Source organism: Capsicum annuum, chromosome 12, assembly GCF_002878395.1.
Source record: "Capsicum annuum cultivar UCD-10X-F1 chromosome 12, UCD10Xv1.1, whole genome shotgun sequence".
NCBI lineage: Eukaryota > Viridiplantae > Streptophyta > Magnoliopsida > Solanales > Solanaceae > Capsicum > Capsicum annuum.
The window spans coordinates 231,473,843-231,486,872 of record NC_061122.1 but is presented as its reverse complement, the minus strand read 5'-3'; the positions used below and the strand labels follow the sequence as shown (position 1 = coordinate 231,486,872).

The 13,030-nt window shown below is 34.0% G+C and overlaps 1 protein-coding gene across 5 annotated transcripts; it reads right to left on the bottom strand.

The window, feature by feature from the left end:
- Nucleotides 1-1,580: 1,580 nt before the first annotated feature.
- Nucleotides 1,581-11,175, bottom strand: LOC107850936 (kinesin-like protein KIN-13A). 5 transcript variants are annotated; one of them, XM_016695792.2, is made up of 14 exons: nt 10,977-11,175; nt 9,461-9,557; nt 9,112-9,353; nt 8,225-8,446; nt 7,076-7,255; nt 6,285-6,389; nt 6,036-6,113; nt 5,778-5,859; nt 5,160-5,322; nt 4,399-4,731; nt 3,373-3,591; nt 2,708-3,305; nt 2,536-2,601; nt 1,581-2,003 (listed from the first exon to the last, which is right to left on the bottom strand). In XM_016695792.2, the coding sequence occupies exons 3-14, from the start codon at nt 9,292-9,294 to the stop codon at nt 1,821-1,823; spliced, it is 2,412 nt and encodes an 803-aa protein (XP_016551278.1). In that variant the 5' UTR covers nt 9,295-9,353; nt 9,461-9,557; nt 10,977-11,175; the 3' UTR covers nt 1,581-1,820. The 5 variants fall into 5 exon arrangements, with proteins under 5 accessions (XP_016551278.1, XP_016551279.1, XP_016551280.1 ...); XM_016695793.2 differs by having other exon boundaries at nt 9,461-9,553; nt 10,977-11,170; XM_016695794.2 differs by having other exon boundaries at nt 11,089-11,135.
- Nucleotides 11,176-13,030: the final 1,855 nt, after the last annotated feature.

The window sequence follows — 13,030 nt, the reverse complement described above, 5'->3', positions numbered from 1 at the left end:
GTTAACATTGACTTAATACGATCTTTAATGCTGTTGACGGTATGGCATTCTATATGTGGAGCAAATTTCACGCAACACCTATACACCAAAAAAATATAATTATATGTCAAAACAGTGACATATATGTATTTATTAAATACATATTCAAGTTACATTATACAATATATACATAAAACTATCATATGTATTATGAGAATATTTCACTGGTCAATCAACTAAGTTATCAAACATCAAAATACAAAAATTGACATCATCTCATGAATAACAAATACAACTGAATCAAAAAATACAAATATTATCAATAACAAACAAAAAAAGCATATCTAAGCGGTAACAAATATGTTTCCTATGATTTCAAGCATACTAAATACACATGTATTTTATTTATACATACCTATGACAAAAATCATGCTTATGAAGAAGAAGTAAGTATATATTATTGTCAAAATCTAATGAATAACAAATACAACTTAACAATAAATATAAATCTTATCGGTAAACAAAATAAAAACATATCTAAAATATATCATGTATATACTTTATATGTCAAAACAATGACACTTATGTATTTACAGAATACATATTATACTAATATTAAAACATATAGATATGTATTTTATGAACACATGAATGGTTCAACTACAAATCTTATAAGTGACAAATGCAAATATCTTACACACATCTTAAATATAAATACATATCACATCATACAAAAACATAAATAATACAATTCTTAACAGTAACAACACAATGCACAAAATAGAAACCTAACATGTAGCACATATAACATAAATACAATTAGGGACTACAATTCCACATATTAACAACACATTAGGGACTACAATTCCAAATCATAACAAAACTGAATCCAAAAATAAATACACACCTAAAAAATTGTATATATAAAAAACATTTATGGACATGTTGTCATAAACTATAAAATTTTACATATAGCATCATACCTCTTCCACTTTCTCTTCTTCAAATTCATAATCAGATGAAACAGGGCTTGAAATTTTACTATATTCACCTTTTTCATCCGACTTATTCTTTTTCATCGGTTTTTGAACTAATGTGGATTTTGGGATGAAGATTTTCTCAAATCTTTCCGTTCCATTTTTTTTTCCAATATTTTTCGAATTGTTACGGTGCTTCAATCTCGCTTCTTCACTGCTAACACCTCCCTTAGGCTGAATATTAGTAGAACTCAAGTTAAAATCTTCATCTTTTATTTAACCCAATACTAAAAGATGGAAGTTTATCAGAAACTAAATTCATCGATTGAATCCCACTAACTGAACTACTACAATTTGCATGTTGTTCTATTATAGCGGAACTATAAAGATTTCAACACAAAAAAAAAATTCCCAAGAAAAAAAAAACCTAACAGTCGAAATCGTAGAAGAATGGAAAATTTGAAAAAAAAAATCGATAAAAAAATACATGTGTAAAAATAAACTTACCTTAATAGTTGGATGCAATGTTTATCAAGTTCAGAGAGAATTTCGGAATTTGAAAAAAAAAAAGGTGTTGGAGGGAACTGAAATGGTAAGAGGCATGCAAAAAGGGAAGGTAAAAAATTGAGTAAAAGACACGCACTTTTCCATAATGAAGGTAAAATATTGCTAGTTTTGTTATAAGTTGTAATTTTGAAAAACTATTGCTACTAATTGCGACTAATGTCTTAAGGTTGCTAGTTTATGTAATTTTCCTTTTTTCTATTACATCTGATTCACTGTTTGTTTACAATTATAAAGCTTCTATCTTGCAGGAATTACAAAAGGGACAAGGTAAATACAAGTAAGTCGATGCTTTCATGCCTAACGCGGTACCCTCTTTCTACTCAGTATTTCCTGTTCTTTCAATCGATGCTGGAACCTTGCAAGACGCGCCTGAAGGCTGACCAGACTTGCTGCTTTGCGTGATAGCACAAAGCTTAGCTGTGTCACATAATTGTCAATGCGACTTCCAGGTTGATCAACTTCTGCTAGCAGTTTCATTTCCTGAGAGCAAAAGAATATACATTATCACGAGCGCATTACTAATCCTTTTCATTGTCGTGTTAATGGAAACTCAGGGCATAGTAACAAGTTAACGACGTGCAGCTATCATCACCAGAAGAGAATGGACAAAACATTGAGAAACTGAGACGGGTGTGTTCTTTCTAAACAAATAAAATCAGTGTGCTTGTGTCATTGAGCGAAGACAGAAGTGACAAGTAATGAAATGGGGAATACTAACAGAATGGAATCATCCTACTATCCACTTCCTTAGATCCCTATTTATAAGCCAAGACGCAACGGTGCATTACACTAAAAGCAAGCATGAACTCCATAACCACAAGTGATCAGTCAGAGTCAAGTAAGAAAACAGTGCATCCAAGGGAAACACTGAAGGAAATTCAATTATTAGGAAACTCTCAAGAGCAGACAATTTGCAGCTACATTTGGCAATGACAATGCATAACACAAATGCAGAAATAACACTGCGAACGACGCAGGAAGGTAAATAATTAAGCATGGGGTCTTTGCTTACCTCACGAACAATCTCCATTGTATCTTCAATTTCTTTCCTATGAGCAGCTATAAGGGCCTCTTCTTCCTGTAAACAGCAAGAGGACAATTACATCATTTGAGAACATTCACAGAGTTTAAAGAGGAAAAAAAAAAAAGCAAAATGAGAAGCATAAGACATAATAAAGACTAACCTCTAGTATTTCATTGATATTTTCATCACGAGGAGGTGAAGAAACATCATTTTGTCTTGATCCAACACCTTTTGTGGGGGTACTAGTAGATTGTTGTCTATAACTTGTTGAAGATGAATCAACGCTTGCAACATCTTTTCTTGACCAATTTCCTGGTCGTTCTGGCTTTTCAGATTTCTCATCCCTATATGCTTTCCTTCGAGGTGGAGACATTTTTGGCACCTTGTCTACTACATCAGCTGAACTTTGCTGATTGGTTGTCGAGTACAGTTTCTGACCAGCTGGAATGCCATAGGTATTCTTCACCTCAACCCTGTCCCTCTCCATACCACCATAATTTGGCGCCTTTTCCTCCCAACCATTCACGGTAAAATTTGAACCAAACCTAGAGGGTTGTTTATCAAAATCACTAGAAGGAATGTAAGATGTACTTTCTTTCTCCACAGTCCTTCTGCTTGGGTCCGGTATTTTGGATTCTTGAGGTTGCTCATAAGCATCTCCTGCTCCAGCAGAAACCGCCAAAGTTGGCGCTGAAGATGGTATTGAACTCGCACTCTGATCTTTCTTTGTGTTTCCACTTTTGGATAGACTTTTCACCCTGTTAATCACATGTTAGTATAACCCCATGTTTAATAAAAGGAAACAATAAAATCAACCCTGTTTACCTGTCAGCATATCTCAATGTATTGAGTGTATGTTCGCATGATCCTGCATTAGGAGAGATGCAGGAAATCATAACAGTTCTTGAGTTGCCAACAAAGGAATCACGAAGCACCTCAGTGAGTTTGCTTCCACGGAATGGAATATGAATCTGGTCATTGTCAAGAGCCCGGATACACTCTTTAAGAGCCAACAAACTCTTGTTAATTTCTGCTCCTTCAATCCTGAAAAAGAAACCAATACGTTGATTCTAAACATGCTACACGAACAAATTAGCAGCAAGGCCCATAAAATATGCTTGGACAGAGTGGGGAAGGAAATCAAAAGAAAAACAGGCATGATATGGAGACTTTAAGTAAAATTCTGAGAAGCAAACAAGCTTCTTAGAGCTGAATACTTAAACAAGTACATTTTCAGATTGGCCAAAGTGGAAACTCGAAGATGTGCAACACTAGAAAGTAAGGTACTTGACACAGCCAAGCCCTTGATACTTTTAAGATTTAACCCTTGAGATCGAGAAACAACCTAGCTGTTCCACATGGAAACTTCCCTAAAAACTACGTTTAAAGTTTAAAATGGTTCAGCGAAATGAATTTTAGAACAGATGCACAACATCCAAGAGAAAATAAGCCAACAACAATAACATACCAAGTATAATTCCACAAAGTGGGGTCAAGGGAGGGTAGAGTGTACACAGACCTTACTCCTACCTTAGAGGTAGAGACACCGTTTCCGACAGACCCACGGTTCAAGGAAAAAAAGTCCAGGGAAATAAGTAACAGAAGTGCAAGATATAACAGATAACAGATAGTAACAACAGAGAGTAACAGAACAACAACAAAACAACAGATAGTGACAGGAAAGTAACTACACAAAAATAATATGATAGTAGAAGTACAAGAAACAACATATGGTACCAGATACCAAATGACAAGCAACTACACAAGCCCTAAAAAGAAAGATAAAATACCATTTCAGAAGAAATTGGGAAGCATAACGAGGTGCAGTAAGAGTGTGCTATGAGAACTTACCTTGTTTGTCGGTCATTATCAGTTGTATCTGCACCTCTCTCACTACCAGCAAGGTCAATGAAAGAAATCTTCCCGACAACTTTCCCACCCTTGGACTCATTTCCATCATTGTTATTTCTTCTAGACTCCTTGACTTCATTATGTTTCTTGACTGCAAGCTGCAATATCGCATGCGATCTTGATGATTCCTCATTAGCACCAGTTGATCCAGTACTTCTTGCAGCATTTCCCCTCTCAATATACTCTTTTACAATCTGCACATCTGAAACTTCGAATTCCTGGAGTCCGACAATACACACCTGCTGGCGCCCATCTTCCCTCATACAGAGTTTCCTACATAAAAATTATGGACTAGCTGGTAAGAAAATAGCGAAGAATAGATGTTTCATATATGAAGCATCGTATTCATGAAAGCAAATATAAGCAATTTTTACAATGATTCAATCATCTATTAGTTGGACAATCAAGACAACATATGCTCCCAACTACTGCATTACAGCCACAGCCATCAAACCATTTAGGATACTACAGGTTTCCACTTCCTTTCGGTTTTTTACATTCCCCTATTTTGGTGAGAAATTATTGGTAGGAGTACCATTACTCTCCTGACACCATAGAATAAATTATGGGAACGCAATGTCAGGTTCTAAGTTACGCTCCTCGATTGTGTCATGTATGGCATTACCTAGTGTCATTTACGCACGTGCAATTTCCCTTATTTAAGGTGAAAAGAAATTTCCAAGCATAACAAGGGTACCAACCTCCGATCACCAAGAAGATCAAACAGTTTTCCGCCATATATTTCAAAAAAGCTGAGCCACAACTTGAACTTCTGACTACGATAAATTGGCTGATGCAACAACCTAACAAGATCCTCTGCTGCCCTAAGAGGCAATGGTTGCATTGTGTATGTCTTACCACTCCCTAAATCATCAGAGGAAAAAAGGAAAACAAAATATAGTCCAATTATAAAGCAGTGGAAGCAAGTTTAACATTGCTAAAAAAAGCATTGGCAAAATGACTAGTTTTAATTTTTAAAACCAATGTCAAATTACTACTCCTCTACTTGAGAAGCACAACTATCTGCACCGAAAGAGCGTATGAATTTCTTCAGTTATACCATCAGCAGACATGTATGAATATACTTGCTAAACTTAAAAGGGAGAATTATCAAAAGAAGGAACCAAAACATTTGAAATTATATGGAACAAGTAGAAAGCAACAGTTTTTCTTTTTCTTTTTTGAACAAGGCAAGATATTAATGAAGTGGTAAGAGAGTACTAGCACATGAGGAGCAACAATCAGATAAGTGTGAGAAGATAAGAGTAAGCAGCCTCTGGAAACAAAATGAATCAACCAAGCGAAGAAATGCAGCAGACCTGTCTGGCCATAAGCGAAGCATGTAGCTTTTGTGCGTTGAAAGATGGTAGGGATAATTGGTTCCACGGTTGCTCGATATACCTGCAAAGTAGTGGATATGGGATAAAGTTAAAAGCAACTGGGTGGCAATTCAGCTACTGTTGAAAAGATAAAAAACTGAAGGTAGTCCAAGTCAATTTCGAAAAATTTCGAGGCAACCTTTGTATAAAGCAGCAATCTTTGTAACTAAATCTTCTATTTACGTGATGAAATGATACCTGATCATTCGTCACATACTCATCGAGAACAGCGTCAAAACAGAATTCATGCCTCTCAACGTAAGCAGTCAAGTCCACCTTTCATAATACAAGTGCAAAGATCAGATCCTCCCAAATATGGAAAGGTTAAATTAGATGTATCCAAAAATATCGATAAGGTAAGGTCAAAGTAAGTCACTGAAAGGCAAACATCAGCCACTGAATCATGTGATCCATAAAACAAAATCTACATGAAAACGAATTTTAAACCTTAAGTTTGGGCTCATGGACTGTGAGACAATCATTTTCTGATACAGTGACAATGTCATCCTCTTTCCGAGCAACTTCCTTCTTGTTTAAAGGTCTCTTACGCACCTGCCAAACACCAATGTCAGCTTTGGAAATTGCAAAGAGAAAGAACCTACAGATATCTGAACTACCAAGGAAACACATGATGAAGGAGTTCAAAGCAATAAAAAGATCTTTTATAAATCTAGCGGCCATGATTTGATCACTAGATAGATACATCATGTAAGGACAGATATATATGACTAAAATGTCATTTACCAGATTCCCAAGTATTCTGAAAAGTGGCACTCATTGAGAAAGCAACTGAAGAATGAATGTAACATCTAGCAAATGTCTAGAAAACAATTGTGCAGTTGAATTACCAACTACTACACAGTATTATTTCAAGCTGCATATCAATTTCAAATAAATGAGGCTGCAAGAACCTCAGAATCTTTTGTAGGGCGTGGATCCTCAAATAGGGTTCTATAGGCAGTGAATACTTAATATGGTTCTATAGACAAACTCAAACATGCTCTTTACAAAAAATAGCATTTGTTAGCATAATAGAGCAAATTACCGTCTTAGAAATGAATAAGATAATGGTAATTGAATGGTTGGGAATTAGAATTCAATAAGAAAAGATTCCTCAAAATCTAGTTTACTTGCCAAATTAACACAACAAATATCACCATCTCGTCATTTCTTACCTACCAAAAAAAAAAAACTTCACATTTCTAGTAGTATCACGTGTATTTGAACCAACTACTTACCACTACTTTAATCTTTGCCACATTGTTTTCTCTTCCATTATTTTCTTTTTCAGTCGTGGATAATCCAGCTGCAGCATCTGCCTCTGGTTGTGACTTTTGCTGTTGATCGTTGTCACTGTCAAATGTATTGTTTACCCCCGACATGAAAGGTGACACCTCAAACGGTTCTGAAATTGCATGCTAATATGAAAATACGGCCAGAATTAGTAAGCCAAACTCAGAAACATTACAAGACAGATGGCCTGATAATCAGAAATGAGAAATATTTGGATCGCCATTAAACCAAGACTTACTAGTCTAACTATTAAAAAATATCTTGATTCATAATAAGAGTGATGAGTAAGAATAGAGAACACAGCCGGCTGTCCCTACAACCTCTTTAAATTCAAGCAAAATGAGGATCATATCCACTAATAAGGATCTTCACATTATATGACTAGCTATCCATCAGACTTGTTAAAGAAAGATACTAGATATCCAGCAGAAGGCAACACATATTGCTATGTTTACAAATAATAAAACCAACTTATTTGGATTTCATCAAAATGCAGAAAATTATGGTGTGTGAGCTATTCCACAATTAGTGCAAGGCGAGGCAAGCTGTTAATCCCCCCACCCACCCCAACAATGTCAAAAAAATGTTCCAATTTCAGACGTATATTCAGCATTTCTTGTCTCATAAGATCCACAATCTTAAAACTAAAACACTTTACTGTTAATATAATAGCAAAACAGATAATTACAGCTCTCAATCTATCAGTGGTATCTGTTTGTACAATTAGTAGCAAAGAGAATCATAAGTAGTTTCAATTCAGTTAAGAAGCTTTCTAAAGAAAGGGTGAAAAGGCTACAATTTTAGAAACCATCAGTTTCTTTAAATGAACCGATATTCAGTAATTCTACTCATTCATTTTCACCCTTCATCCTCACTTCCTTCTTGAATGGTGAGAACCGGAGGGCCATATTGAGACTAGTATGGCAGGATATGCCATTAAATTATAAATATATTGGTGTTATATTATAAAGCAGCTAAAGAATGCAGGACCAACGAAGGTCCCAGCTAAACAATGTACATTCTTACACAGAAAGTGGCTGAGTAGAGAAGGAACTAGGTACAAGTTAGGTCAAGACTTAAAGGAAGACCCTTACCTCAGTTAAGAGTTCAGTGTCATCCATGGAATGAAGATCCAACAGCCCAGCTCCGAAGTCTCCTCTGAACTCAGGAGAATAAAAACCATCCGTTGATCCAAGACCTCCTGGACTTTGGGCTGTTGGAGTATATGGATCAGAAGCAGATTCTCCATTAAGGTTCAGGTTTCTCATCAATTTGAAAAGTCTTTGTTTCTCTTCCATAGACTGTGCTCCATATCCCTTCAAACAGTATACAGGCTTAAAAATTACTAACAAGCTCAATGTGCAACATCCGAACAAACTAAGATTGGCATACTAAACTGGCATGGTAAAGAACCATGAGAAAGAGATGACAGGTGAATTGGAGAGAGAAAAGGATCAATACTGTTTTGACAAAAGAAAAGGATCAATACTGTTGTGCAAATAGAACTCCATGAACTTGATATTCAGTTGCCGGAATTGCAACTAATTAAGGCCAATGGAGTTCAGGAGGAATTAATGGTTATTAGAAATAGTCAGAATAAAATGGAGAATATGGAGCAATGTGCAATGCTTATTATGAATGCATTCTATATAACCACATCAGGTGGAGGGGTAAACCAAAAAAAAGAAGGCCCTCAGGATATACAGGCTTCAGCAGGACATACAAGGATTATTTAATTTGATTAATACCACAACGTAAAATCTAAGGACAATAAGTGAATATACAATATTTTTAAAGTTATACTTAAAATCTTCTATATGCATCGTGTTCCAGTATGAGGCATTGATGAACATACACCCCCTTTCTAATGACAGATACTGATTTTGTCAAGTTAGATTCAAACAGAAATGTACAAAAACTTCATCTGGTACTTAAACATTAGCAGGAAAAACACAGGCGATTATAAAGTAAGGTTTTATACCTGCATAATCAGGTTTGGAAGCATACGGTGATCCACGCCAGTAGATGCCAAATGCTGTAACCCTGCAGACTGAAGCCATCGCGCCATGACGGCATCTCCAGCATCACCAGACGGGCCAGCATTGCTCGGGTGATCATATAGAGCAGTAGCCGCTACATTGCTCTGCTGCGTCTGACCACCCATGTGGCGCTGTGATCGGCGTTGAGGAGCCAGGAGCCAATTTCAAAATCTGTTATTCAATACTTCAAACAACAGAGAAAGCGTTCAAAAACATTAAAATTTTGCCATTAATCACAAGAAAATATGAAAAAAAAAAAAAAAACTTGTAGATTATGATCCAGGTGCTTACAAGGGGGAGAAAAGTCCAAATCAAAGCAGCACATTCACGTGCTATCACATGTAAATCCAGCAAAGTTGAAAGCAACCAAAAACCAATCGATTTCTACCTTAATTCCAAAAACAAACAAAAAAACGATTACTGTAATTCAAACCTCAAAGCTCAGAATCGTCCCAATACAAAATGAATCATACAATACTACAGATGGTTGTACTGATTGATTGCAGTTGTACTTTTGAGAATTCAAACATACAGACTATAACTCAACAAAATCCAACAGTACAACCAACAACTCATAAATAGAAATGAACAAATCTACGCCAATAAAAACTAAAACACACAGAACAGAACCTAACACATTGCAGAATCGTAAAATCAAAATTACAAAGTACAACGTGTCAAGCCTGTAGTACAACAATCCAAAAATACATATAAGAACAAATCCAGCAAAAGAAAAAATATCAAACACATTGAATCATCAACACTCGCAGTACGATTCTAGCGATCTGCAGAATTGAATAGAACTTCAGATGAGCAAAAAAAATTGTACAATCGTAAAATCAAAATCACAAAGTACAACTTCTTAAGCCTGCAGGACAACAATTCAGAACGTAGAAACAAACAGATTCAGCAAAAGCAAAAAAATCAAATATATTGAATCATCAACACACACAGTACGATTCTGGCGATCTGCAGCATTTAATAGAACTAAACTAACATTTCGGAATTGTGAAATCAAAATTGCTTCAAATGCCTATAGTACAACAATTCACACCGTAAAAACAAACACATCAACAACATTTTCAGTAACTAGTACCTGAAAATAGAGTAATTCTAGATATTCCGGCGATCGGCAGAATTAAATAGAACTACTCAGATAAGCAAAAACATTGTACAATCGTAAAATAAAAATGACAAAGTACAACTTCTCAAGCCTACAGTACAGCCATCCATAACATAGAAACAAACAAATCCACGCAGAAAAAAAAATAATAATAAAATCAAACACATTGGATCATCAACATTCAGAGTACGATTCTGGAGATCTGCAGCATCGAATAAAACCAACATTTCGGAGTTGTAAAATCAAAATTACAATTGCAAAGTGCAACTTCTCAAGCCTAAAGTACAACAATTCACAACATAAAAACAAACAAATCAACACAATAGAATAGAACTTCTCAGAGAAGCAAAAACATTGCACAATTGTAAAATCAAAATCACAATGTACAACTTCTCAAGCCTAAAGTACAACCATTCACAACATATAAACAAACAAATCAACACCATAAAAAATTAATAAAAAATCAAACACATTGAATCAAATTGTACAAAGTACAAATTATCAAGCCTAAAGTACAACCATTCACAACATAACAAACAAACAAATCAACACCGTAAAAACAAAAAAAATCAAACGCATTGAATCAAATTGTACAAAGTACCATTTATCAAGCCTAAAGTACAACAATTCACAACGCATAAACAAGCAAATCAACAAAAAAAAAATCAAAAACATTTTCAGCACCTGAAAATATAGCAATTCCGGCGACTCTACCGATTCCGGCGATACGTAGAATCGAATAGAACTTTCTAGAAAAACAGATCTAAGAGAAATGTAGATAAAATTAAACTTATACCTAATTTCTATGAATTTGAATAAAGGGAAAATTCATTTTGAATTGCTTTGAAGCAATGGTAATACAAAATAATACTAATAATAATAATAATTCAATTTTCTATACCTTTTTATATAAAGGTGTGATATTTTGAAAAAAAAAAAAAGAAAAAAAAAGTACTACTAGAACGGCTTAATTTTAAAATAATTTGGATTGACATATATACCCTTCAAATGAGTGTAAATTCCGAATGTTACGGAGCCAGGTAGAATCGAGGAGATTCAAAAATTATATTATTTGACTATACCGCAATCGAAACGTACAGTGTATTCATATATATTATATCGTTTTGTGTTCGTATTGACAATTTCTGATGTGAATTCGATGTTTGTTCCCCCATCGACCTAGTGACGAACCAATCACGTCCCCCTCCCTCCATCAGTGGCGGAATCAGAATTTTATTGAGGGGTTTTGAAGTTAATATAAAAATTAGTTGAAGAGGGTTCAAAATCTAGTATATATAAATAAACAAAGTGTAATTTTTCATCGATGAGGGTTCGGATGAACCCTGGATAAAAGGTCGGTTCGCTCTGCCCCCATAGGTGTTGAATCTCCTTAGGTTTCGTCTTGTATTTGTTTTTCATACTGTGAATGTTGTTAATGAAAATTCTGACTTCGTGATTAATATTACAATCGTAATTACTTTTGGTTTCCATTTGTACTCTGCATTGAATCACGACTAAATATGAATACATATTGTGTAAGATTTCATTATAAATGAAAACATTCTTTATAAGAAATTTCAATATACTCAAACTTGAATTCGAGATTTCTATTTAGGAATGCATTATGAAATATCTTATTAATTTCATCAAAAATATAAGTGTAAATTATAACAAAGTGATTTTCTATTTTCTTTACTACCATACTTAATTTCTAAAAAATAATTACTCACACATATCTATTTTTGTCAATTCAATGACATGCTGTGGACAAAAATATGTACATTTTATCAGCTAGTAATAATATAAGCAATAAATATCCCTTCTTTATTGTTTTTTTCAATTTCGCCCCAACAAAATTGGCAGAACTAAATAGTAACTTCTGCACAATATCTTGTTTGGACAAAATTGTAGATTTTCATTCTAGTTGGCATCCAATGTTCAATGCATCTACTATAAAACAAATACCAACAAATAACCACAAAATAACAATAATAATAATAATAATACATATATATATATATGTATGTATCAAAATTAAACTTTAAATAGTAACATCAAATCTCTTTATAATGACAATATTTATAAAAATAAATATGTAATAAGTTAATTGTAGTACAAGATACTTGAAAGACGACGTTAATTTATTTATATGGGGTGAAATAATTTCTTTTTTCATTTTGAGTTTTATTTTGAGGCAATTAATAGGAAAGTAGGAAGTCAATTCAAATTTAGTATGTAGCTATAATCTAAATGCTTAATTTTGGAAGCAGGTGGTTAATTAGGTTAATTAATTTAATTATGAGATTGATACCTCAACATAAAGTCAAATCATGTAAAATGACAAAACATCTTAAAATCGAAAAGATTTCAATATTTTCCTAAAAATATAATAAAAAAAAATCATTTATGTTGTTTTAATTTGTAATAATATTATATAAAATAATTTTCTTTTATTTTACAATATATAATTTTAAGTGTCTAATTGCGTCCATCCAAATTTGGAGGACATGTGTGTTAGCTGATGTCAAGTTGAAAATGCATGTTAATGTATTATACCTTAATATTACACGTATAAAAATTTATCGGTTTTAAACTTCATACACATGAAACAAAATCACATAAATTGAAATTGAGGCAAAGTGATTTGCTACGAAGCCAACATTTTCATTGGAGATCATAAATAACTATTTTTTCGGCTAACTTGGTGTTGGTGACAAAAAAAGAATGTGATTCTATAT

Coding starts and splice junctions, on each gene's coding strand:
- LOC107850936 (XM_016695792.2), bottom strand. CDS start 9,294: ATGGGTGGTCAGACGCAGCAGAGCAATGTAGCGGCTACTGCTCTATAT. Junction 6,390..7,075: donor TGGCAAAGATTAAAGTAGTG/GTAAGTAGTTGG, acceptor GGTGTTTGGCAG/GTGCGTAAGAGACCTTTAAA. Junction 3,306..3,372: donor ACATTGAGATATGCTGACAG/GTAAACAGGGTT, acceptor TGTGATTAACAG/GGTGAAAAGTCTATCCAAAA.